The 27,394-nt window shown below is 40.4% G+C and overlaps 1 protein-coding gene across 5 annotated transcripts in view; it reads right to left on the bottom strand.

The window, feature by feature from the left end:
- sh3kbp1 (SH3-domain kinase binding protein 1) overlaps positions 1–27,394 on the bottom strand; it is a 61,887-nt gene that overhangs the window by 12,157 nt on the left and 22,336 nt on the right. For 3 of the 5 annotated variants that reach the window (XM_034706523.1, XM_034706527.1, XM_034706525.1), the window contains 7 exons: positions 16,022–16,136; positions 13,955–14,061; positions 11,246–11,384; positions 11,036–11,115; positions 7,310–7,399; positions 2,024–2,090; positions 33–130 (listed from right to left, as the gene is read on the bottom strand). In XM_034706523.1, coding sequence (XP_034562414.1) covers positions 33–130; positions 2,024–2,090; positions 7,310–7,399; positions 11,036–11,115; positions 11,246–11,384; positions 13,955–14,061; positions 16,022–16,136 — 696 coding nt within the window. The remainder of the gene's footprint in view (positions 1–32; positions 131–2,023; positions 2,091–7,309; positions 7,400–11,035; positions 11,116–11,245; positions 11,385–13,954; positions 14,062–16,021; positions 16,137–27,394) is intronic. The other 2 variants (XM_034706524.1, XM_034706526.1) reach the window with 1 other exon arrangement.

Raw genomic sequence — 27,394 nt, 5'->3', positions numbered from 1 at the left:
CGAGTGAAACATACTTATCATGACTGACTGACCTTTGAGATGATGTTGACGATTTCTCCCTCCTTGAGTTGAAGCTCGTCTTCATTTTGTGCTTCATATGGGAAGAGGACTTTACATTGCTCCCGCCCTGCTGATCAAAGTCAAGATGAAGTTAGAGAAGAAATCTGAGAAACAAGACGTCAGACAGTTCCTCTGAAAAGTATAAAGATGATCTGAAAAACATTTGACTTCTGAAGGCTTCAACACAGTTTTTCCTCCCTCAGTTTGAAGCTTATTAGTGCAGTTTACAGTCAATAAGGTAATCTTGTGACAAGGATGGATTAGAAAAGGAGAGGAGAAGGGAAGAGGTACAGATCCAAATGTACGCAGATGACACGGTTATGTATACCCATGCTAAAACAAGACAACAAGCTGCATCCAAACTCTCTGCAGCGTTGAAGAAAGTCTCAGATTGGCTAACTCCCAGCTGTCTAACGCTTTGGAGTAGTCTGCTGGGGAAGTAGCATCTCTGCTGCTGACAGGAAGAAGCTGAACAGACTGGAGAAGAAGGCCAGCTCTGTCCTGGGCTGCCCACTGGACCCTGTGGAGTTGGTGGCTGACAGGAGGATTATAGCAAAGCTATCTTCTCTGATGGACAACACGTCACACCCCCTCCAGGAGACAATAACAACACTAAGTAGCTTGTTCAATGACAGACTTCTTCACCCGCGGTGTCTCACGGAGAGATACCGCAGGTCTTTTCTTCCTGCAGTGGTCAGACTCTTTAAGATATGCTTATCTTTTACCTCTTTAATTTTGATTTAAATTTTAATTGCTAATAACTTTTTTAATAATTGTTCATTTATAGGCTCTTGTTTGCTTTATATATTTATTTTGCACTTTGTCTACTCTGTTACTCTAACACTTGATTTCCCCGTGTGGGAGGAGTAAAGGAATCTCTTATCTTATCTTAATGTGAGCAAAACTGTAGGAATGTATTTTTCTACCAGGGGAAACAATACACCTCAACCTGATATGACTGTAAACAGAAAGGTAATACAGATTGTTCAACATTTCAAGTTTCTGGGCATCACAATTGACTCCAATCTAAATTTTAAGAAACATGTAAAAAATGTCTGCAGAAATGCAAGAGCCAGCCTTATGAACTTCAGACATGTCAGGCATCAGTTACCTTTGGCCGCTGCTAAACTGTACATGCACTCAATGATTTTTTCTCATTTATCTTATTGTGTCACGAGCTGGTCTCAGGCTGGAGCAACCACTCTAAAACCATTACACACCCTCTACAGACAATCACTGAAAACTCTCAATAAAAAAACAATGAGCTACCACCACTGTAACATCATTACAAAATATAACTTAATGACCTTTGACAGTTTTCTTTGTTATGCAGATATGTGTCTGATGTATAAACTAATTCATGATCAGGATCCCACCACCACTTAAACAATGTGTGTTACTCTGCAGGAACAATCTTAGGGACTGTTCAGCTAAACTTAGGAAGACTGCATTTTGACAGTCTGCATTTTCAGTCAGAGCAGCAGGAAAATGGAACCCAATCCCATTAGAGACTGTACAAGCCTCAGTGTTTTTAAAAGTACACTGAAATCATGGCTCAAGGAAAAACAATCATGTGATCATCTGAATGCATCAAATTAGAGACAATGAAACGTAATTTTGAATGCGTTGTTATTAGTGATGGACTGTGTTGAGTAGCCTATGTATTGTTTTAAATACTAGTATGTTTTTTATCATTGTATTGTACATTAATTTACATCTTGCTGCCCAGGGACCACAGATGAAAATTAGCTAAGAGCTAACTCTGGCTTGACAGTTTTTGTTTTGCAAAAAATAAAATAAAAAAGCCAGCTTAAAAAACTTTCTCTCGAGAAACGGAGAAAATTAAATGTATTCAATCGTGTCCTTTTAGGGCTTCTGTAACAAGACTGCCTAACCAAACTGTCTGTCTTCATGCTGTTACCCTGTAAGATTCGTCTGGCACAGTGGAGCTGCAGCTTCTCACCTTTGGCTTTGCCGTCAGGTTCGGTCTTCATGTTCTCAGGAGCGACACTCGCTGCTTTCTCGTTGACCTGAGAGGAGCACAGAGAGAAGAGAGTCGTACTGTGAGCTTCAGACACATTCACGTCAAATCCCATCCTCAGAGAGACACTGCACTGATCCGGTTCAGGGCTTTCTGTGACGGGTTTCACCACCATCTCTGGAGAGCAACAAAGCAAGACTATTGTTATCATACTACTTGAATCTGACAAATGTACCTCTCCTTTCTTGTAAGATAACTTTAATCCTGTAAAACTTTATCTTTGTAATATCATGACAATATTGTTGTGAACTCTGATTTTCTTCTTTCATTCAGCCCTTAAACTCTGTCGCAATGGACCGACCAACCAATCAGCAGACATTAGCATCCCAGGAATGACGCTGTTAGTATGACAAAGTTAAACAAAAGTCAACTAACTTCAGAAATGAGATAAAAAAATCCTACATTTAAAGACAAAATTAAACAACTTTCTAAGTGAGATAATCTCCTCTCTCTGGTGAACAGCTCAGTCGCACAGCTCCAAAGTGACCGGCTCATTAATGAGGATGAGATCGGGTCAACCACTGAGCTGAGTCAGAGATGGAGCATGGAGCATGTGTGTGTGTGAGAGAGTGTGTGTGTGAGTGTGTGTTCTGTTAAAAGGAGCCGTTGTTTTCCGGCTGTAGTGGATCCCTCGACAGTGTTTGTGGAACCAGGGTGGCTCTTCCACAGGAAAACACACACATTCACAAGACCCGGTCTGTACCGAACACACACCACTCTGTTCTGCTCGAGAAGGAAAAAAAAAAAAAAACCCTACACCACCACCTCCTCCTCCTCCTTCCACTTCTCTTCTCTCTCTACACCCTTCCCTCTCTCTCTCTTCCTCTCTCGATAATGAGACCCATGTGGCGCCACCAGCAGAGAGAAGTCATTATAACATCACCGAGAGGTTCTAACGAGTATCTACAGTTTACAAAGTGAGGCAGGGATTCATCCCGAAACCCAGACATGACTCAGCATGTTTGCCCTTTCTGTTGCTGTATCTCAGGTCAGTGGGTTATCTAATTGGGGTTCATTTTATTTGAAGATGCTAAATGAGTTATGTGGGTCAAACACACACAAGATACAGTCTTATAAAATATGTTCCAACTAATACTTTACCCTGTCTCTTAAAAGACAGGTGCTAACAACAAGGAGCTTAACAACACCATATATATGATTGTTAAGGACATAAAACATGTCCTCATATATCTGGGTTCTGCTTGGCATTGACATTTTTGAAGTATAGTTTATTGTGTAATGTATGTTTCTGAACAAACCCTGAAGGTATCAGAAGCGTGAATTTGCTAAAGCTGTTTTTGCAATAATTCAAAAACCCAACATCAAGACAGGATAAGATCCAGTCCCATCTTACAGACAGAACTAAGTCTGATCTCATCTTAATCCACCATGAGCAGAGCACTTTGCAGCATTTAGCAAGTTACAGTGGCAAGGACAAACTTCCTTTAACAGGCAGAAACCTCCAGCAGGACCAGACTCATGTTAGACAGATATCTGCTGAGACCCAGTTGAGGTTGAAAAGAGGGATAGAGGAGAATAAGAGAGATAGAGAGATGATAGAGGTGAGATGGATAGTGATAAAGAGAAACATCCTTACTGATTGAATCAATGCTCAGTGCTCAAATTCTTTCGTCACAAAAAATAAACAAACACCTCGAGGTCAAAACACTCTGTGACTTATGATAATCCGGTCTCAAAATATGAAGCCCATGTGAAAGTGTTAAAAAAACTGCAATTCATCGAGCGTCCGCTTGAGGCTGGCTGCAGAAACATCAGTAACCACATACACACCAATTCAAAAAAGACGATCTTTGCAGCAGAAATAAACATGTTTACAGCCTGGTTCAAAAAACAGTTATGGTCTGAATAGCTCATTTCTCTATCGTCACACACTGTTGGGGGCGGGCTTTGAGCCTCCTGTAGCTGTTGCCGAGGAGGCTCAAAGCCAGCCTCTTTACCTCACACTAGCTTGTCAGAAGTTAACCTGCGTTCAGCATGGCTCCCGCCGATGATTGGCCTCAAAACAGCGCTTCAGAAACAGATGGGTGACATTACGGATACTACGTCTATGTTCTATACAGTCTTTAGATTAACCTAATTAGTTTCACTTGTGTCCTGTGTTCCACACCTGTGTTAATTACTCTGTGTTGGATCATTGTAAGTCTTCCTTGTGTTCTCTGTTTGTTTCTTTTCCCTAGTGTGTTTCCACTGTTTTCATTTGGATTTAGTTCTTGGACATTTTGGCAAGTTTTGTTTGTACCTTTTGTTCTTTTAATATTAAAATCTTGATTTGGTCTCTCTGTGTTTCCTATCATGACATTCTGCATACTTTTTTGCTCACCATAGTTAAGCTGCTGCAGCATCTTCCTGCTTTTTGCTGCTGCTGTGACAGAAAGCAGTGACACTTCCAGACTCAGCCCAGTTAACAAATCAAGAGTAAAGTGCACTTTGTGTCAAAGAGAACAAAAATATCACTTTAGTACTTTGAGTTAGAGGTAGCACCTACGAGATAAGCATACAGGTGCAGCTGATCAGACAGATGTCAGCAGCTAACCGTATCAGGAAAGTCAGCAGAGATCTATTTTAGAGCGTGAAAATGACCACAGACCTGTGGATGAAACTAAATTGAAGAAGTTAACGATGGCAGAAGTGGAAACTGACTACATTTATTTGAATCCCTAAATCAAGACCCTGATAAGAATTGCTTTATATTAGTAATATGGGCTTAAAATCGGGTTTCAAAACGCAAAGGAATAACATTCAAAATGTGAAATTGAAATGTGATTGGTAGTTTTAATAGTGAGACTATCATTTGACAGCCCCAGTAAATTTACCTCACTCCATATAGTAAAGAGAGCTCCACCAGTCATCATTTATTTATTCCACCGTTAAAAAAACTATTTTTGGAGGGACTCAAACTTCTTCCTGTTTCCAAGAGGAAAAGCTTCTCAGTGTTTCCCACGAGGAGGATTTTGCTAGTTAAAGCTGAACCTGGAGTTAGGTTTGCTGCAGTTTTCATGTTGTGGTTTGGTTTCAGTGCAGCGTCATTAAAACCAAAGTCTCCACCTGCAGAGCAGAGTGTGAGCAGAGGCAGGGGGTTAAACATGTAAGTCTGAGGCTCGGTCAAACCGCCCTGCTTCACATTGCTGCATTTATCAAACTGCCAGATCGTCTTCAGGGGCATTTTTATCTCATCTCGATCAAAGGGCGTCTGGTGGATGACATGGCCTCGGGGGGGGAAACTTTACACTGCAGACTTTTGTTCCAGATTGAAGACTCAGCTGATCTCAAGGACCAGTGACCTTGACTCACTGCAATAAAAAGAAGCTATGCGAAACACTGAGAGCTTCCTCTTTCACTCCTACTCAGTCTGATAAACTAAACCATGCACAAACAATCATCCAACTTATCACTGCATGCTTACAAAGACCCAAAATACTCCTGAACTAGCATTCAAACCCCTTGTGCATCTACGCAACGAAGCATGCAAAACCACTGGAGCAGCACTTTGGAAATTTGCGAACAGTCGTACTACAGAATTGACGTGGCGTCAGGTGACTCAGAGACCCCCATCGTCCCGGATGGAGACGGTCTGCTGTCACCTCCTCAGAGCCTCATTAGAGTGAAGAGAGTCTCGTCTCACCATAAAGCAACATCACAGCCCTCCAGCTCAGCAGGACAGGCTGACACACATCCTTCAGGGCAAACACACACACACACACACACTCTTAAATGTCTGCAGGAGCTCCAGCACAGTTTGATGACGAATGTAGTTTTTTAAGCCTTTAAACAAACACGTTTCTTTGTTTTAGCACCGATGTAGTACTTCTTGTCATCCGGTCTCTCTGCCTCTCTCTATCTCTTCCACTTTCTTTATCTCATCTCCTCTGTCATTGTGACATTAAGCAGCACTACCAGAGATATGTGATGTGGTTTAGCCTCTATGTGATGACCTACTCAGAGGTTGATATGATTTTTCAGGTTGTGCCAAGCAGCCGGGCGGTTTCTGCTCAGATTTTATATTCAAGTAATAAAAACAAAAGATGATTTGCATTATGTTTCATGCAGTTTTGAGTCTTCTGGTGGTCTCAAAGCTGTTTAACTCTTCCAAGACAGACAATTTAGGAGAAAGAATAAACTTAGTGAAAGTTTTCTCATCAAAACAGTCAAGTTTATGGCCAAGAGATTAAAGGGAAAGTTCACCCAAAGAACAAAACTCACTTATGATGGTTTGTAAGGCAGATATCTGTATTGTAAATTTCTTAAAAGTGGGTCAGATGTATTCCTTAAAAGCAGAAATTATAAGTATTCAGAAAGTAGAACAAAAAGTATCTGCATCAGCAGTAAAAAAGGAAGCTTTTCCTTTCTAGTTTTGGTGAACTGATACTTTTGTAAGGTTAAGTCTGTTTCATTAGCGCTGGAAAAGTTGCGTCTGCAGGTCAAAACGGCTTAAAAACACAGTTTTGACCTTCAAAAGATACAAAACAAATTCCCTTTTTAGAATTGCAACTTATTTCCGCTCTTATTTTGTCACCTACGCCACAAAACCTTTGATACAAGCTTCATCTACAGGGATATCCGTGCCAGAACGGCTTGATTTTACATGAAAGAGTTCACACAGTGCAGAGCTGAAGATAAGAAAGAGAGAGAACAATCCTTAAAGATGAAGGATTGAAATTAAACAAGTTAAATTAGTTAAAAAATATATTGAACTGGAAAGAGAGAGTTAAAGACATGAAGAAAACTTGACCCTACCGTCCTCTCCTCTGGTTCACTCAGACACTCAGTGCTCCAGCAGCAGCAGCAGCAGACAGTGTGTGTGTGTGTCTCTGCCTCTCTCCCTCTGAGCCCTGCTGAGCTCTCACTTCTGCTTTGCTTGTCAAATCCCTGCAGGATGTGTGTAAGTGTGTGTGTGTGCGTGGTGTTTTGTGTGTCAACATTAAAACCACTTCCTGTCCTGTAACACTGAACCAGAGGAAGGGGAGGAGCCAAGACAGCAGACTTCCTTCCCTTGGTTCTCACAATACAATGATCATAGTATCAAAAAATGTATGAGGTAAATGTCTCCAAGGAGTTTGTGTCTTTTTGTGTGTGTGTGTGTGTGTGTGTGTGTGTGTGTGTGTGTGTGTGTGTCTGTGTGTGTGTGTGTGTGTGTGTGTGTGTGTGTGTGTGTGTGTGTGTGTGTGTGTGTGTGTGTGTGTGTCTCACCTTGTCCCCCTCTGACTCCATGTCCATAGACCTCGGTCTCAGCTTGATGGGCTGGTCTTTGAAAATGTCCCCAAAGCCAAACCCTCGGACCTGAAGTGATAAAAAAAAAAAGACACAAAAGGAAAGAGTGAATTAAAAAAAGAGGTGTAGAGGTAAAATGAGAATAAATAAAGCATGGTTTGAGTTTTTAGACTCTGCCCCCTTGTTAGCCTGGAGAGCTGGCCCTGGACGTTTGTATTTTGCTTGGTGGGCGGCAGCTGCTGCAGTCAGCTGGAAACCGTCTGAGTGGGCTTGCAGGGAAATTTTACAAATTTTCTCAGCGGAGAGTATCAAAAAGCCCGCAGTTGTTAGCAGTGTTCTCTGCATCTCTGGGGAGCAGCTTCGGCACAGCTGTGAAATCTGTTTTTCTTTCTGCACCAGAGCTGTTATTTAACGCTGCCCTGAAGAAAAGCGAGCCGTGTTATCTCGAGTTTCTCCTCTCTGCCTCTGTGTGTATCTCAAACGAGCTCAAAATGTAAGCATGAGCAGCAAAGTAGAAGAGCTGAGGATGTAATATGCAAGTGTGCATTTAACATACATGCTAGCCACAGCCTTTGCCTTGCTCTGCTGCACTTAAGAAATGCAGCAGAGCAAGGCAAAGGCTGTCTCATGTGCAATGCATCCTGGGATATGCAAGTACTGAAGAACTTGACTTTCTCTCTTAGTTTAGTGCCCACTGAACGGTTTATAGCTTTAATTGACCACATTTGCCCTCAACTCTCATTAGACAACAACATCAAACAGTACGTTTTTTAAAAATTCAACCCAGAGTCGATGTCTGGCTTGTTTGTATACTCGTGATGTTGCCTGAATAACAATGAGAACACAGCCTGTAGTTTTGTTGTGTACATAATCAGCAGGGGAGGGACAGTATATCAATATAATATATAGTTATCCTGACTCGTGGGATACAATTATCATACCACTGCCACCAAATATCAATACATTCATTTGAATAATCCTGATGCTTTGAAGAGATTTCCCTTCCAATCTGACTCACCACCTCACTTCTTCATGACTCCTCACAGCTAAATCCTGTACTTAACCACTCAGGGCCTTCTTGTGCGCTTCAGTTCATTAGTTTAAAATATATCATTATAAGTTTGTCCAGCAATTTACCAATCATCCCAGAATCTCTTGTATCCAGATATTATTGCTATCTCCAGCAACGAACTGGATATGACATCGTATCGTGAGTTACTCTGTGGTTCCCACCCCTCTGAAGGCTCTGGACCCCATAATGGTTAAGCAGGAGGGTGGTGTTGTGAGGTGAATGGAAGAAGAAGACCTGAGAGTGCGGCTGGGTGTGTTGATGTGGAGAAGTTCAGAGAGGTATGGAGGAGCGAGGTTATAGAGGGTCTTAAAAGGTGAGGAGCAGGATCTTGAAATTGATTGCAAGTTTTGACCGGTAACCAGTGAAGCTGCTGAAGGACGGGAGTGATGTGATTGATGGACGGAGTTCTGGTGATAATACGAGCAGCAGAGTTCTGGACCAGTTGGAATTAAGTTACATATACGTTATGTTACGATATGAGCGTTAGGATTTGATATGATACAATCAAGCGGCAACCTCCGGTCTCCAAATATGAAGCTCAAGCAGAAGTGTTATAAACTGCAGTTCATCGAGCGTCCGCTTGAGGCTGGCTGCAGAAACACCAGAAACCACATACACACCCATTCAACAAAAGACGATCTTTACAGGAATAATAAACATGTTTACAGTCTGGTTCAAAAAAACGGTTTAGGTCTGAATAGCTAATTTCTCTATCGGCACACACTGTACGCAGGTGAATTTTCCTGTAACGCAACAGTTCAGAAGATATTAAGATTACAAGTTTTGCCCATTTAAGGACATGACTGACTTGATTGACAGGCGGGAACACTGTAGCTGTTGGCAAGGAGGCTCAAAGCCCGCCTCTTTACCTCACACTAAGGCTATTTTCGAAATGGCCAGCTACATATTACTTACTAATGTAGTAGGCAGTAGGTATTACATACTACATACTGCGTGTGAATTTAGTATGTAGTATGACTGTTCTGTTCGATCTGTGTTGCAGTATGTTGTATGACTGTTCTGTTCGATCTGTGTTGCAGTATGCTGGGTCAGACGTCACTAGATTTCCGGTTTTGAAAAGCGGAAGTAAACAACGTTCAAGCTGATAGTGAAACTGCTTCTTTAGCATTCACTTATAATTTAAAAAGTGAGGAAGTGGTTTATATGTAATTCAATAACTTTCACAGCACCCAAAAACAGATTTCCTCCTGTCAAAAAAGAAGGAAAAAGAAAAAAGCGGAAAGAGCCCTGTGCATTGTAGGAAACAGTACACGAGGCAGACTGGTCTGATGCATACTGGGGAATTATCCCAAATCAGTAGACATCCGGGGAGTTTTGTCATACTGCAGATTTTGATCTTGTTCACATACTACATACTGAATTTTGGCCGAATCAGTAAGTACTGCTAGTATAGTAGGCGGTTTCGGAAACAGCCTAAGTTTGGTTGAGTTAGCATTTCCAATATGGCTCCCACTGATGATTGGCTTCAAAACAACGCTCAGGAACAGATGGGTGACTTCAAGGATACTACGTCCATATTTTATACAGTCTATGAATACTATCCGATAGGTTACATTACAGTTGGTATGTAACAATACGATTTGATAAGTAAGGATTTGATATGATGCAATACAATATAATTAGTTACGTTATGTTACGTTACGATATGTGGTCAACAATACAATAGGATATGATATTTTAACCCTCCTGTCATGTGTTGTTTCTCTAGAAACAACAATAATGTTCCTGGGTCAATTTGACTTGGGCTTATTCATTTATCCAAAAGTGTCAACACCCCAAAAAAATCCCAATACACATTTTTTAAATCTAATTTTTAACTCCATTTCTAACCATCTAAATCAAGATTTAGTCCATTGGTGTTCTTTAATTCTCACAGATCATGGTTCAATGAGGATAACTCACTCGTTCTTCATTAAAATTAATGTTAACACTTTTTAAAATGTGCATTGGAAAGCCCTAAATATAAATACAGCAGTTTTACATGAAAGATTTTTGTTTATTTTATTTTACATTTTGAATTTTTATGAAGTGATGTTGTTGAATTAACACGACACCTCTTCTGTCACATGCTGCCTAGATTTTTAAGCTGTATTTAGTTGGTTTGGAAGGCATATATTGCCTAAAATAGACTTTAAAAAGGGTCAATTTGACCCGTAACATAACAGGAGGGTTAAAATGAAAAATAATACAATAAGTTAGGATACGATATGTTTCAATACGATACAGTAGGGTAAGGTATATTCCCTTGAGTTTGGCCCATTACTTAATCCACACGTTTCATGTAGTGCACAGTAACCCACAGTCTCAAGAAACATTATTTAACATTTTGATAGATCCGTGCATAATCCCATTATAAAACAGTTCAGTTTGAGGGACTATGTGTCAGTAAGAACTCATACTTACTGTGAGATGGAAGAAACTAATAACTAGCTACAGCTATCAGATGATTCATATGGTAAAAAAGTCCATTATGTCACTTAAACATTAACTGTACTAGGAGAATAAAGCAGAATGTAAAGAAAAAACTTGAGTAGGGTCCGAATTCCTTTCATTTGCAATGAAAGGTAGATGTGAAACACAAGCTGCTCAATCAATAGTGACATCATTGTTACCTTCTTGGGTTGGATTTCTCCTGATCCTGTTTCTGACCGACTGTCTGCTCCATCGCTCTCACTGCCCGGGCTGTCCTTACCTACACACATTTACAAAATACACATTAGATATTTACATGAAAATTAAAACATCAAGATCAATAGAAATATCACACAGGGCTGGTTTTTGTATTTGAGTTCCCCTCTGCTCTCTGATGGTCTGAGACTCACTAATACGGCCGCTTCGCAGTTCCTCCTGCGATGTGTCCAAAGACGGCGTTTCTGACTCAGTCTGGATTTCTTTGGTGAAATTGGAGGGAAACATTCCAGTTTTCCCATTTAGACTTCCTTCCCACCAGCCCTCCTCTACCTGGTCACAAACAAACACAGATATGAGTACAGAGAAATATACAGACACAAGTTCAGTGTTGTAGTCCTCAAGATCGGCCACTTATTGAAGGTCTCGGTCTCATCTCGGAATTGAGAGCATTTTTACTCGGTCTTGTCTCAGTCTTGGACTGGGCGGACTCTGTATTTTAAATCAAGACCGGTCTAGACCACCACTGATGCACTCTGTGTCCCTGTCATTACTGTGATAACAGAGAACCCCTACACACATTTCTCAAAACAGAAAACAGTGTTTGAACTAAAATGAAAAGGGAAAGTTAAACTAACGATGAAGAAAACCAAACCTTGTTTGTTGCTGGTAATTGTATTTGTATTAAAAGCAAACTTAAATAAAATAAACAGAAGTCCTTTATTTTGTTAACTCTCATCATGATGATTTTTCATTGATATATTTGGTCTTGGTCTTGTCTCGGTCTCGGTTAATGTGGTCTTGACTTCAACACTACACAAGACTTCGACAGATATATGCTCATAAGAACAATCTTTAAAAACGGAGTAGGAACCATGTAGCGGCATGACAACACCCACCCATCATAGCCTTGAGTTAGGCATTAGACCCACCCCCATCTTAATTATTGTCACCAGTAGTCACCCTATATGGACGACAGAGTGGATAGGCATTGTTTTGCTCTGACCTCGTCCCCATGGTGGGGGCGTAGGCGTGAGTCAGTATGAGAACACAGCAGGAAATGTTTTGGAAAATTCACAGTGAGGGAGCGAGTGGTGGTGGTGATTAAGTTTATAGCATGCTGCTGGTGCGACACAGGCACCAGCCAGAGAGCTTTCTGTTTTTACACCCCTAAGCTTTGGAACTCTCTACCTCTGGACATAAAACGGCGAGCTCTCTGGGTGTTTTTAAAAGTAAACATAAGACTTACCTTTTTAATCTAGCTTTTAATTTGGAGTAATTTATTTTTAGCCCTGGATTGCATCATTATTTTAATCGTTATTATTTGAATCATTGCTTTAACATATATTTATTTTATTTAATTATTTACTTATCTATGTATTTCTTGTATCCATCTGATCTTGTTAACGGCATCTTATTTTTCACTATTACTTATTTTATTAATTTTACTGTATTGATTTTATTGTATTTAATTTATAATCATGCCTTGTATAATTTTACCATTGCTGTGAAGCACTTTGGGCTACATGTTTTTATGTATGAAAGGTGCTATATAAATAAAGTTGAGTTGAGATGGATAAAAACATTCAAGGTTGAGGAAGAAGGAGAACCCCCTCCATTCATCGCATCAATATACAGTTGTGCTCATACATTTACAAACCCTGGCAGAATTTGTGATTTTTTTGGCCATTTTTCAGAGAATATGAATGATAAGAGAAAAACTTTTTTTTCACTCATGGTTAGCGGTTATGTGAAGCAAAATTTGTATCAAACCACTGTGTTTACTCTTTTTATATCATAATGACAACAGAAACTACCCAAGAAACCATACATTCTGCCAGGGTATGTAAACTTATGAGCACAACTGTAAATACAAAAGCTGTCATCACAGCGTAGGTCTCTGTTGCATCGTCTGACATCTTATAGTCAAGGGTACACTGTGGCTTTAGCAGGGTACGTTTGATGTCATATCCTGCCTCCTGAGACTCACCCACCACCCTGCACCCCCCCGGTCCGATGTGGAAAACTTCATGCTGTGAGAATTGTGTGGAAAAGCTACTTCGGAAAATGTTGAAGCTGCTACTATGTCTAAAACTCAGGAGTGCATATGAGAAAGACACTCATTTGTGTGTCTGTGAAGCTTCCATTGTTAGAGTACACATCATGTTTCTTATGCATCTGCCACAATGTGAAATCATACACTAGGACACCAATATTATGCCTTTGCAGGGTTGTGATAGAGGCTGAATTTAAATAGCATTATCATCATACAGCTTGGCTCTCTTTTTGCAAAAGAGCCAACCTTTGGAGAAAAAAAAAGCAAATTTGGAAAACCTCCATCTGACTTCCTTTCAAACAGACATTATGCAACAAAGCTTTGCTATTATGCAATATCTTTTTTAGAAACAATGCATCAGTCCTCGAGTCCAATAAGGTATTTAATTTAACACAGCATGCTGGAAACACAGGAGCAAAAGAGGCGTGATGTGTAACAGCAGGGTCTGGTAACACACATGGACAGTGCTGTCACATCTTGTCATCTCCACAGTCTGCACAGATGTCCAATCTGCTCTGTTACTACATCTGACAGCAGAACAACATCGGCCCCCTCTAATCCCATCACCATACCTTTTCTTTACAGAGCGGCAGAGTCACAGTGTAACAATGCTGCCCTACATGCACAGGGTGTGAAAGAGACGACTGGATGGTGACAGTTTTAATGCATGTATCTGTATTTGGTTGCATTCCTCTACATTTCCAGGTGTATTCTTCCCTGTATTGTAAATTCACTTTGTTCCTTTCGTCTTATATCATGTCAGTTATTTTGCATTGAGCTCTCAGGGCCACCGTACTTTTGCATAACAACGTAACGCTCCATTAGCAAACCCAGTCACCCGTCTTACCTCAGCTATAATCTCAATGATGTCTCCTATTTTCAACCCTAGCTCGTCTTCATGCTGAGGCACGTAGCTGAACGCCGCTTTACACCTCCGCTTGCGGATCTGCTCCCCTGCAGCACACAAACACAAAACACACACATGATGCACACACACACGCATAAAGACAAGAATACATGCAAACATCTTTTAGGCCTACATATGAATTATCCAGCTGTCAATCTCATCAATAATCAATGATATACAGTGTGTGAGCAGGCGTTCACTGACTTATTAAAGGGCTGGCAAAATGACCTTTGACCTTTTGATGAAAGGACAGTCTTCCTAACGAGCAAGGACACCAAATGCTTCACACTGTCCTTTAAGTTGTAGTGCTAACACTCATTAGCTTCCTCATTACTCTTGACTCATTCCACACCAGCTGGGCCATTTAAACATAACCCTGCACTTCCTCTTTTGTCCACAGGGTGGCACTCATCCTATTATTAAATACAGAGCTGTTGAATGTGAGGGTGTAAATGTGATCTAGGTTTCTGTTGAGGAAGTGCTTAGATCCTTCTCTTGAGTATGTTCCCAGGCATGTACAGAGACAGGACAGTAGTAGAGTAACTAGATGGATGATGACTGTAACATGCAACACTGTAGATGTAAACTTGGACAATCAGCTTTCTAATAAAGAGCTGTAAGCTATTAAAGACATTACTCACTGAAATTAATTAATCACTTTTACAGACTTGCTTTTATGTGTCTTTACCCTTTTAACTGCTTTTCATTTTCATATATTTAATTTATTTTTATTTCTCTCATTTCATTGGTTTTTAAATTTGATTTATTTTTATTAAATTGAATGAAATGTATTTATTTTTTATTTTTAATTCACTATCTTTTTCTATTATTTTGTTTGAGTATTCTTTGGTATTATTTCTCTTTTCATTTAAAATCCAAAGTTCTTAATCTATCCTTTTTTTATTTTCTCTGATGTAATGTCTTCTTCTTAAAACCTTTTTATTGTCCTTTAATGCCTTTATTTACTTTTATTTATTTATTTTTTAACCCTGTTTCATTGGTGTACTGTCTCACCACTTTATTCTGTTTAATGTGCATTTATTCTTTTTCACTTTTGCATTGTATTTCGTTTTTGCATCGTAATAATTTCTACACTCCTCTCTGTCTGTTAAAAGTTTCTTTTGTCATTTGAATCCTGCCATGCTTTGTTTGTCAAAGCACTTTGTTAACATTCGTTTTTAAAGGTGCTATATAATTCAATTCAATTTTGCTTGATTGGCATGAACAAGATGTTATTGCCAAAGCACATAAATTCATACAATACATTATATATATATTCATAACACACTACACTCATCACATATACATTAATCACACACCATATTCATTACATATTATATTCATCACATACATATCAACCACATATTACATATTTTATACGCATTAAATATATATTTATGTACACTATATAAATAAAGTTATTATTTTTATTGTTTTATTGATCAATTATTCTTTGGAGTGTAAAGATTCTATATAAATCTCAAGAACAGGCACAGGTGTTACCCAAAACACAAAGTGTTTCCTCCATAATGCTTGAGTTCTCCAACCAATTGTCAAAAACTTAATACAATTCAAAAGAAATGTAATTTTTCTGAAGTTGTTTTAAAATAAAAGCAAAAAATCCCTTTAACGTTGAGATGCTGACACTTTTAACAGCCATTAAATAGAAGACAAATAATGAGCGCAGGTATCAAAACAGTGACAGAGGAAGAAGAAGAACATTAACCTCTGAATTGAAGTGGAGGAGAAATGCATAGTGTGGTTGTATAAGATGACAGAAGAGTGCAAGTGTTCTGGATTTATATTGAGTGCAGCACTTAAATGATCGTACATTTCACCACTCTTTATTGAGTGTGTGAACACGCCGCAGCGAGGAATGCTTGACCTAAATCCTCCCTCACACTAATAGGATCTGTATTTGACAGACTGAAGACTTAAACCTGCCAAATGACCACAATGTATGAGTGTGCGTCTCTTGTGTGTTGAGTCTGTGCGTGTGCCGAGTACCTTTCCTTCCCGGCCGTACGCCGGGGTCGGACACGGGGCTGGCCCTCCCATTGGAAAGCTCAGATCTGATCATGCCTGCCTGTCCTCCATCCCTCTTGGCCTCTTTCTTTATCTCCTGCAGAGAGAGAGAGAGAGAGAGAGAGAGAGAGAGAGATGAGGAGTGGAGGAGGAGTTGAGGAGCGAGGGAGGAGTTAAGGAAGTGAGGAAAGACGGTGAGAAAATACAGAAACAGAAATGGAGGTAAATGTGGGGTCAGAGAGGGGAAGCAAGAATTGAATAATGTCAACATGATCTGTACGTAACAATAATATGGAAGTAGAACAACCGCATGAGGTAAGTTTGTGTTCTCCAACCAGAGAAGTTCTATTTTTCCTCGACTACTTTCACGGAGGGCAGGTTGGGGGATATTTGAAGATCAGAATCCGGACCCTCAAGGTTGTTTTATACATTAAAATGAATTTGTCTTGATGTTGAGGTGCTAAAAAATAAACACAGAAGTACAAAAGCACTCCTACTGACACATAAATCAAACATAATGAGAATAAAATAAAATATCTTTGAAGCAGATAAAAAAATATGGTGTGATGGAAGAAAATTCCCCCGAGGCCTTGCTGAGATGCTGCCAGTGACCTTTGACCTTTGTCCACCAAACTCTGATCAGTTAATCTTTGAGTCAAAGTGAGTGAGAATGTTGCTTCAGCCTAACTGGCATCCTAATTCATCTATTTATAGGTTGGATTACACATTTGAAACTCAGCCACATAGGTCATCTGTGTTTATTTTAATGTTATACAATGGCCTCTAGTGGTGGTAGTAATCATGTCGGGAGCAAAGGAGGACATCGCGTAAGGTAATACAAAGACACAAGACCATTTCATAAATGAACTCCTGACATTTCCAGATAATTCCAGGTCACTCAGGTCCTTAACACAAGCAGCGGGAGATTGTGTTTTAGGAGAGGAAAAGGGCACGCAGGAGGAGGAGGACGACGAGTCTTTCACTACAACATGTAAAAAGAAGTCTCTGAACAAACAGCTAAATACAACAGTTGACAACATAACAGAAAAATGTGATGAGCAAAAGAGTATATGCTCTATTAGGGCCTGTGTCCACCAATGGTGTCATTGGCACTGACAGCACCAAACCCTCCATTTCAGAGTGTTTCTCATGAGCATTTTCTGTGGCAAGGTTATGAAAGTGGCCACACACTACTTCTGCTTTCTTTGGTAGTGACCTTTAAGTGTGTTTTTAAATGCTCTGTGTTCTTCAGATTTGCTTTTACCCAAATGAATTATTCGTACACAATGTAAAAATATAGAAAACAATCTTCCTGAAGCAGCAGCAGCAGCAGCTCTACATCCTCCATAAAATAAGTCTGGTTATTTTCTCCTTCATCATTGTTGTTGACAAAGTTGATGTCAGGAAGTTCGGCACTTTCTTGGATTTAACGGTACAGTGAGGGTGAAGAGACATTGACAAGCTCCAAAAACTTTTATTAGGAAACAAATTTTAAGTAAGAGTGCATTGACAAAAAACACACTGCTGACACTAATGGTGTTTCTGTGCTCGAGAATGCGGAAAATGTTGACCCGTATTGGCTATGTGAAGAATAAAGGCCTCCAGTGTACACAGGCCCTTAGGCATCCCTTCATCCAGACCAAGCGGCAACTTCCAGCTGCAAGAATTAAATCCAATGTGGAAGCATTGAGAAATGCAGTTCCTCAAGTGTCCACTTGAGGATGGCTTAGGAAGTACCGGAAACCACATACACACCAATTCAAATAGGCCGATCTGTACAGCAGAAATAGACATGTTTACAGACTGGTACAAAAAACAAGTGTAGTCTGACTAGCTCATTTCTCGATCGGCACACACTGTACAGGGGTGAATTTATTAATAATGCGGCAGTTTCTAAGATATTAAGATTACAAGTTTTCCATAATGAGAGGTACAGCTGACTTGACTGACGGGAACACTGTAGCTGTTGGCAAGGAGGCTCAAAGCCCGCCTCTTTACCTCACACTCGCTCGATAGAAGTTAAGTTGAGTTTAGCATTTCTAATATGGCTCCAGGAGACAAAGGCTTCAAAACAAGGCTTCAGAAGCAGATGGGTGACGTCTCGGATACTACGTCCATTATTTAGACAGTCTATGATCCAGACCTACTGTAGACTTTTTATTTTGGGCCTTTCTGAGGAAAGTTTCAGCTGTCTGTGTTCACACATGCACCCAAACCAGACAACATCATGAGTGCAGTGCATGTGTGAACGAGGCTTCAGATAAGTCAACATTGGGGAAGTGTTTTGAAGAGATGCTGCTTCAAAATTAGGACTCTTACCCAGGAGACAAAAAGAGACTAGTGCTGACTTATTTTAGGGTAGACGCTTCACTCAACCCACTTTATGCACACAACTCATATCCCATACTTTAGTGCAACTTGAATCTGTAGCTTTAGGATTATTTGGATTACCTTACATGTATTATGCTTTACTGGAGAAGTGCAAAAGAAACACACAGCTCAGTGCAAGCTGATGTAATGTGAAGAAGCAAACATGACACACAAGACTTGGAACCATCAATCCAAATCAAGTAGAGCGATGGAAAATAGATGAGATTTTTTAATATGCATAATAATTTAAAGACACATACTTGTTTAACCCAAACCCTGATCTTGTCCTTAACCTAATAAAGAAGTTTTGATGCCTAAACTTAATCATACACTGTTTCATACTACTGAAAGATACTGTGTTTGATTAGCTATATTAGATGTTGGTTATCCAGGTGATCTTCTCTGTTTACTTGCAGGCAGACCAGAGAGCTTGTAAAAGCAGAAACACACAAACAGAAACATTACCACCGCCTCCTCCTCCTCTGTCACAACCATTCCCCTCTGACTCTCTGTCCACATGACTCTCTGTCACTTGAATAAAGCATCACAAGACGCCATGCGAAACTGATCAAGAGCAGCACAGAGAGAGACTGGCAGACAAACATGCAGAGCAACCAGAGATTCAACAAGCAGGCGAACGGAGCAGACAACAAACAGGGAGACGTTCACATCCTTGAACAGAGAGAGAGGGAGACACACGCAGCAAAACTCGCCATGATGGTTCACATCCCTCTACCACATTCATCATGACACTGTTTCATAAGCCCTGGCCTGTGGCAAACGCAGCCCAGTGAAGCATACGGGCCCGGGCATACTGACTCACAGAATCTAGCCCCTTACACACACTCCCGTTGTGTTTGGCCTGGTGCGGCGCGAAAGCCTTAATGAGCCTCTGAGATCCCAAAATATACAACAGGGGAAGATGTTTCCTAGACAACAGCAGAAGATTATCTCAGGCGAAGAGACGTTTTAAGAGATGCAAAGGTTGGGAACTGGACATGATATCGCTGAGATTCAGTCGGGGGGGTTATGTCGTAAAAATTCTCTCTTGTCTTATGATGTCAAACCAGACACTTTGGCATTCAACAGAGAGGAAATTCACATTCTCTGAAGTTGAGCAGCCAATTAAATTCTGATAACAGGAAGTGACAGATTAACCCTCAAGGACAGAGCAGAAATTGTTCTCTAAATCAAAACATGTGAACACTGAATACAAAGAGAACTGAAGAGAGGCTAAGCTAGGCTAATTGTCCTTTGACTTTAGCCTAGCATGGATGTGACAGCGTGGGATACGAGCCACTTTGTTTCACTGAGAATGTGAAGACCTCCAAAAATGTCACCATGCTCTATGTAGTATTGAAGTTCAGTCCCCTTCCTTGAATTACTTCATGTGGTCATTTTTAAAATATTGTTTCCCCTCAGACAGAGATTCGGTGTAAACAGTTTGGTGAAGTTGTTATCCGAATCCATCCCCACTTATTACTGTCTATTTTTATTCCTCACAATACAATATCAAAGCTAATATACAGATTTTGTGCGATATGTGTTAATTTGGTTGAGCTGTCAAAAAAAAAAACAGTTATTTAAAGCTCCTGTAAGGAACTTACAATTAGTATTGAGTTTGGCGCCCCCTGTGGACAGATCTGGAAGTCTTATTTTGATGATAATCTTGTCCTTTAAAGCTGCTGTTGGTAGTCGTGATAGAAACATCAGTTCTGAGAGAGATTTCGAATGCCAACACTATCCTTCCCCTCTCTGCTGTCGTAACCCCGCCCACAAAAGATCGTTGTGCGCGTTCTATGAGGAAGTAGTGGCTTCCCAACCAATCAGTACGACGTAGTGGGGCTGCCACTCAACCAATCAGGACAGAGGGTTGGGTAGTAGCTCTGATCCGTGATAACGGGAACAAAGGGAATAACAACATTGCTTGATACAAATGCATAGGAAAACACAAAGGATTCACCATAATCTACAATTACTTCACTTACAGATGAGTACCGATTGGTATTACGACCTGTTCTCCAAACCCAGCAGGAAAAAGGAACATTTTTTACAGCATTTCTACCAACAGCAGCTTTAAGTTGTGTTTTTCATAAAAAAAAAAAATCAAAACTTGCTTTCTTAACTGTAACTACATGTACCACTCAAATATTTTTGTGGTGGAAACTGCTTTTAAAAAAGCTGTTTGGACTGTGTGCTGTTTATCTTCACAGCGGTTGAAAGCACCAGAAACACCTAAATCAAAACAATCAATCTCATGACCAGACTAACAGTCTTGCTTGCGTTTGTAGATCAAATGGTGGCATCTGTAGCCAGAAAAAGACAGAAATGGCAACCACTTTTTCTCACCTCACACACCTACTTTTACCACCTAGAACAGAGAAAACCACATTTTGACAAATGTTACATCAGAAGAAACTGGCCAACAGATAATACTGACCTACTTTCACCTACATTCAGTGATTATTTTGGCTACATGGGGGCAGCACAACTAGCTTTCGAGCATTTTAGCCAGTACAGTGTGATGATAGCAAAACAGTTTCCAAACTCTGCAGCCCTAATGTACAAAGTGTAATTGTGGTTGTGTTTTGGGCACCTAATTAATACAAATCTAACATAAGACTTTTCTTTTTGATAAGAGAAATTTTCCTTGTGAATTTCAACACAGACAATGCCTCAAAATAAATTCTAGATTTTTATTCGCTGATCTCATGTTTCTGAATTCTTCTCAGTTTGTCTGAATAAACTCGCTGAATATGTGAACAACATGAAATACTGATAGAACTGAATGGAGAGTCTTCTCATCCTTGAGTTTTCTTTCTGCCTGAAGCACTGCCTCTTCTGTTGAGGTGTACTTAATGTGTTTGAATGGGCCCTGTATGTATTGAGAACTAAAAGCGTCTTTATTAAAGAAAGTAATTTGAAGATAAATCATTGTAACAGAAATTCTCCTTGTACCTTTAATTTGCCCTCTCTCTTTAAAAAGACTACAAATATTTATTTTCAAATAACGTTAGACGCTAACAGTGTCTCTTTGCCAGCAGTGTCCCTGTTTCCCTGACCTGAAAAACGTCATGAATTACACATTAGATATACTTATTAAAACATAATTGCGTGACTCAACGGAAAATTAATTAGTTAGAATTACATTACTAATAGAAATTATTTCCACAGCTTAACACGGCTTCCTCAAAGGTGCCTTTGAATAACTTTAAAGCCTCCACGCTCCTGTCCTCACATCTTTTCTACCTCACAAGTTTACATGAAGACAAAAACATTTCAGTTAACAATTTGACGTTTTTTAAACTACAGACCATCAGCTAGCTTATTGTTGGCCATGATGGCTATCCATCTCATCATTATCATCGCTCTCTCTCTCTCTCTTATTCTCCCCTATCCCTCTTTCCAACCCATTCAAACAGCAGATGTGTGTCTAACATGAGTCTGGTCCTGCTGGAGGTTTCTGCCTGTTAAAGGAAGTTTGTCCTTGACACTGTAACTTGCTAAATGCTGCAAAGTGCTCTGCTCATGGTGGATTAGGATGAGATCAGACTGAGTCCTGTCTGTAAGATTGGACTGGATATCACCCTGTCTTGATGTTGGGTCAAGCCAAGTCAAGTCAAATTGTATTATTTAGCACATTTTAAGACAACCGCTGTTGGCGAGGAGGCTCAAAGCCCGCCTCTTTACCTCACACTAGCTCAACAGAAGTTATGTTGGGTTCAGCATTTCCAATATGGCTCCCGCCAATGATTGGCTTCAAAACAGAGCTTCAGAAACAGATGGGAGGCGTCACGGATACTACGTCCATTATTTATACAGTCTATGGTTAGAGCTTAACTACGAGTCTGGATATGTAGAAGCCAATAAGCAAGTTTTAATTTTAAAAGCCAGTGTTTTAAAAATGTACAAGTAGCATCTGCTTCAATTTGAATACAAACTAGTGCTTAGATGATTGCTAACTATTCATTCAGGTTGAGGGTAATAATGAGTTCCTTGTTTGGTAAGTTAATGGTTCATAAGCTTGGAATGTACACTGTGTAGTGAATGTGTAAAACCAGGAAGAGAATAACTTGTCTGCAGTGAGAGTGAAGAAACAAAGACTGAAACTCTGCATGCCGTCATGTCCTGAGAACACATACATTCACACACTCTCATTCGGAAACTCACATACACAGAAGCAGACACAGACTGTCTGGTGAAGAACAAGCAACACTTTTAACTTGGAGACTCCACATTGCAAAAGCCAACCTACACAAAAAACCCACAGCAGCTTTTGTTAGCTTCCCTTTTTTCTGAGGGGGGAGGGAAGGAGAAGCTGTGTTTACAGGCTGTTTGGCTTTATGCTTCATGAAAAGCAGTGGAGGATCATTTCTAAAAGCCATCTGTTTTCTATCCAGGCTGCTTGTTTTAAATAATTAATAGATTTGAGTTTGGAACTGGGGGACTAATGACTGCATGGTTAAGCAAAAAGGACTCAAAGGCAGACTAACTCTACTGTTCTCAGGGGCTTTTGTTTCTTCTTGGACTGTATTCATGGTTTACTGCAATTCCTCCTGCAATGTGAAGGTAACCCAGAGGTAAAGGAAACCCAGCTGAAAAGAGGAGAGGAAGACAACGTGATTCATCATATCAGAGCAGGAAACACCTGCATAGTGTACGCTGCTGCAGTGGTGGCTCAGTATGTGTGTGTGAGCGCGAGTGTTTATCTGTGTGATGTGTGATAGCTGACAGAAACTATGTTGTTTACACTGCACAGCTTTAATGCTAAACATCGCCTTGTGCGTCCCCCGTCACCGGACCTCTGACCTTTTCCCCCCCAAGTCACAGATAAAACAGAACAATGCAGCCGCTCAGTCAACTCTCTTTTTTAGTGCAGCAAAATAATCTTGAAGTCAGAGACACAGAGGGAGAAAATGGGGAAACAGAGAGCTTAGCTTTTAAAAATGCTTGTGTAATGCACAGAATGACGTTTTTTATTTCCCCTCATTTCATAAGCTCCATCCTTATTGCAGAACTTTATTCTTTAGTCAGAGTGCGAGAGACAGAAAGCTTCAACACAAGCTGTTTTTTTAAAAGGATGTTAATATACGCAATAAGTCTTTCAAATGACAGCTGTAAGAGCTGATAGATTAATCTGAAGAATCCATTTTTAATCCACTGAGTCATTATTTTGCAGGGAAAATGACAAACTCAGACTTATTAGTTTGTTACTCTTCTCTGTTTTTCATTCTTATTGTATAATGTGCATAATAGTATAACCTTGGGATTCAGTCAGACCTTTAAAGACATTAAAAGATGGACTATTACTTGTATATTCCAACATTTATAGACTTTAAAGATGAGTCTTTCCCTCGCTGTACGGTCGTGTTTGAGCGTGAGGCAACTTCTTATTATTAAGAGCGTTGAAGTTACCCTACAAAATAAAAAGAGCCAACTTCTGGACACTCTGTTAACTTTCAGACATCAACATCTACCAGCGGTGCTCTCTTGCACTGTGAAGAGCAATGTTCAGCATCTAATACCAATTCAGAGCATGTGACTTTGATTTGCAACACCTACTTATCTAATCCCCAGAGGTCAGATGATTACAGCTCTTCACATAAACACATAGCCCCGGTGATTTTCAGATATTTCACAGACAAGTCAAAATGATAACCACTTGTAGTCGCAGCTGTGGTATAGTTAATACGTTACAGGGATCTCTTCTGCAGGATTGTGGTGTTCCCTGATCTTGAGAAACGTCAGCTGATCTCTTATCTAAGGGCATCAACTCAGCAGAATTTAAAGCAGATGATAACGATATGAGCATGTCCCCAGTGAGATGCTTGTTTTTTAGGAAAAATAAGTTCAGCTAGGGGCTGAACAGTGGTGCAGTGTTTAGCATAATTGAATTGCAGCAAGGTTTCTAGTTTGAATCCAGGCTGGGATCCCTGTGCATGCCTGGGTTCTCTCTGGGGGATGCTTGTAAGGTCAATGGGTGACACTAAATTGCCTGTAGGTGCGAGTGTGATGTTTGCCTTGTGACTGACTGCCGACCAAGGTGTGCACCATGTGACCCTAATTAGGATAAATGGTATAGGTAATAAATGGATGGTTAAAAGTTTAGCTAAGTAATTTTACACATACATTGTAAAAAACATGGATGCATTCTAAGTAGCATCTCCCATTGTTTCCTGAAGAGGCATTAAGAAGCCCACAGATGGTGGTCCCGTATTGGAAATGCTGACTCCAGCTAACTTTCAACACCGTGACGTCATCTGTTCATGTAGCGCTGGTTGCCATATTGGAAATGTTGAACTCAACCTAACTTCTGTCGAGCTAGTGTGAGGTACAGAGGTGGGCTTTGAGCCTCCTCGCCAACAGCTACAGTGTTCCCACCTGTCAATCAAGTCAGCTGTGCCTCTCATAATGGAAAATGCATAATCTTAATACCTTCAAAACTGCTGCATTATGAAAAAAAAAAATGTACAGTGTGTCCTGATAGAGAAACAGCTATTAAGACTTAACTCATTTTTTGTACCAGGCTGTAAACATGTTTATTAATGCTGTAAAGATCGGCTTTCTCAATTGGTGTGTATGTGGTTTCGGTACTCCCGATAGCCAGCCTCAAGTGGACACTCAAGGAACTGCATTTTTTAATCTCTTCTGCATTGGCTTCAATTCTTGCAGCCGAAGTTTGCTGCTCGATCACACTCACCCATCGGTCATGTCAACCACACCCCTAATTATGCCCACTTGTGCAAAACTGTAAACTGCAGCAGTCTAAGCGCACCCCATATACAGAGGCTATAGCCCTTGTCCCAGAGGTCGCAGGTTCAATTCCAGTGTCCACTGCATCTACTGCATATCCTCCCCCACTCTCCACTCTCCACTCCCCACATTTCCTGTCTCTCCTCAGCCGACCTGTCCATTAAAAGGCAAAAAATGCCCAAAAATGTAACTTGAAAAAAAAAAAAAAAAAAAAAGTAATCACAAAAAAATTGCTGTAAATAAGTGCCAATGTGGAAGTGCTCGCTTGAGGCTGGCTGCAGAAGCACCGGAAACCTCATGCTCAGTACTCCATCAAAAAAGCCGATCTTCACAGCAAAAATAAACATGTTTACAGCCTGGTTAAAAAAAATATTTGGGTCTGAATAGATCATTTCTCTATCAACACACACTGTACAGGGGGGGATTGTTTGTTAGTGAGGAGGCTAAAGTCCCGCATTAACTCAGTTAGGTTGAGTCAGCGTTTCCAAAACAGCGACTGCCGCCGACAGGCTTTAAAACTCCGCTTCAAAAACTAGCGGGGGACCTCATGGAGACCACGTCCATATATTACAAAGTCTATGGCTGTTAAATTGAATATAGGCTCCAACAAGGCCCCTAGTGGACACTCTCGGAAGTGCAGGGCTTCTTCTTCAAACCCACTCACTTGGTTGCACAGTGAATATAAGCTCTAAGCTTTGACAAACACACACAGTCTGTTTGCTTATTTGGATAATTAATCTCTGATAATCCAGCTATTGTAGCTTAAAGTCTCATGATATCTGAGACATCAGTTGCTTTGCTAACCCACTCAAGTCCAAGATTAGCAGCTTGTTAGCCGCCTCTAATCCTCCTCAAATTTCAACTCAGAGGGGTTTTAAAATTTGGAAACAAAGTCAAATAAAAGTTTGTGTTTGACTGGAAAAGTTACCTTTACCTTGTCAGCCAGTTAGTTATCTGTGCGGGGGGTCAGCCATGACAGCACACAAGGGGGGGCTGCATGCATTCCATCACTTCCTGTTCCTCTCTTTAAAACCTGCCTGACCAACATCCCCCGCTTCCTACACACACAAACACACACACACGCTCACACATACACATACTCATCAGCATTGCTAAGCTTAATGTCACTGATTCCCATAACTGCAGTCTTGTGACAGACCAGTCTGGTATTACTGCATTACTCACAGCCTCCCCTCGCCTCTCTCTCCCTCACACACACACACACACACACACACACACACACACACATACACACACAAACTCACGCAAACACCGTCACTGAGCCCTCACAGGCCCATTGTCCGGCTCCCTGACACTGAATGAGAGCTGTGACAGTCAGTCAGCACAAATAAAGCCTCTCTGCACAGTCACCAACCTGACAATAGACGGACTTCTTCAGTGCTGTCAAAACGTGAACTCCACTCGCTCTCAACCTTCTGCAGATTACTACTTCCCCTCATGTTTCAGAGAGCGACATACTTCCTTCTTCTCATCACCACAAACGCACCGCTTTACTACACTTTATCAGAAGCTACAGTAGAGTCTCAGCTCTCCTGTTGCTTTATTCTTACGCCTACGCAAATTGTTTACTTTGAGCCACTAGCAGACGGGGATTAGGAAGTATTGGAACAACTTAGACCATCAGATCTATCACACAGATACTTATCCATCAATAGTTTACAAAATGGGCTCAAGCTAAGAAGTAGAACAGCAACTTACCCCAAGAAGTAAGCTTATACATGTCTGCAGACTGTTTGCCACACCTTTATGTGTCTTGTTTTTGTGTTTTGATGTTAATTTTTCTTTCAAAACAACAAAAATACATTTTCACATTTGAGAGGCTGAAGCTGATTCTTTAATCATCTATGCTTATAATTACTTCTGCTCTTAATCCTAATCGTACCCCGCAAACATACAACATTATTCTAAAACCATCTCTGTGAATCACAGATATTAGATTTATACATACGCGTCTGCAGGTTCTGGGTTTGAAGAAAATGCTCATGTTTGCCCGGGTGTTTAGTCTTGTGCTTCGCATCAACGACTGAAGGTGTTAGGAATGTGCTGTCACAGTTTAACTTATGCAAAAACCACTTGACTAAATCAGCATCGTACACAAAATTCAAAACACTTAAAAGGGAAAGGGGAAGTCTTGTGCTGAGTCCAAATGTTTTTGTTTTTCTTTAAATAAATATTTACCGTTGGAGCCAAACCACTGTCAGATTAGAAAGG

The sequence above is a fragment of the Notolabrus celidotus genome, chromosome 17 (genome assembly GCF_009762535.1).
Source record: "Notolabrus celidotus isolate fNotCel1 chromosome 17, fNotCel1.pri, whole genome shotgun sequence".
NCBI classification, from domain to species: Eukaryota; Metazoa; Chordata; class Actinopteri; order Labriformes; family Labridae; genus Notolabrus; species Notolabrus celidotus.
The sequence above is the reverse complement of the archived record's forward strand: the minus strand, read 5'-3'. Positions and strand labels throughout refer to the sequence as shown.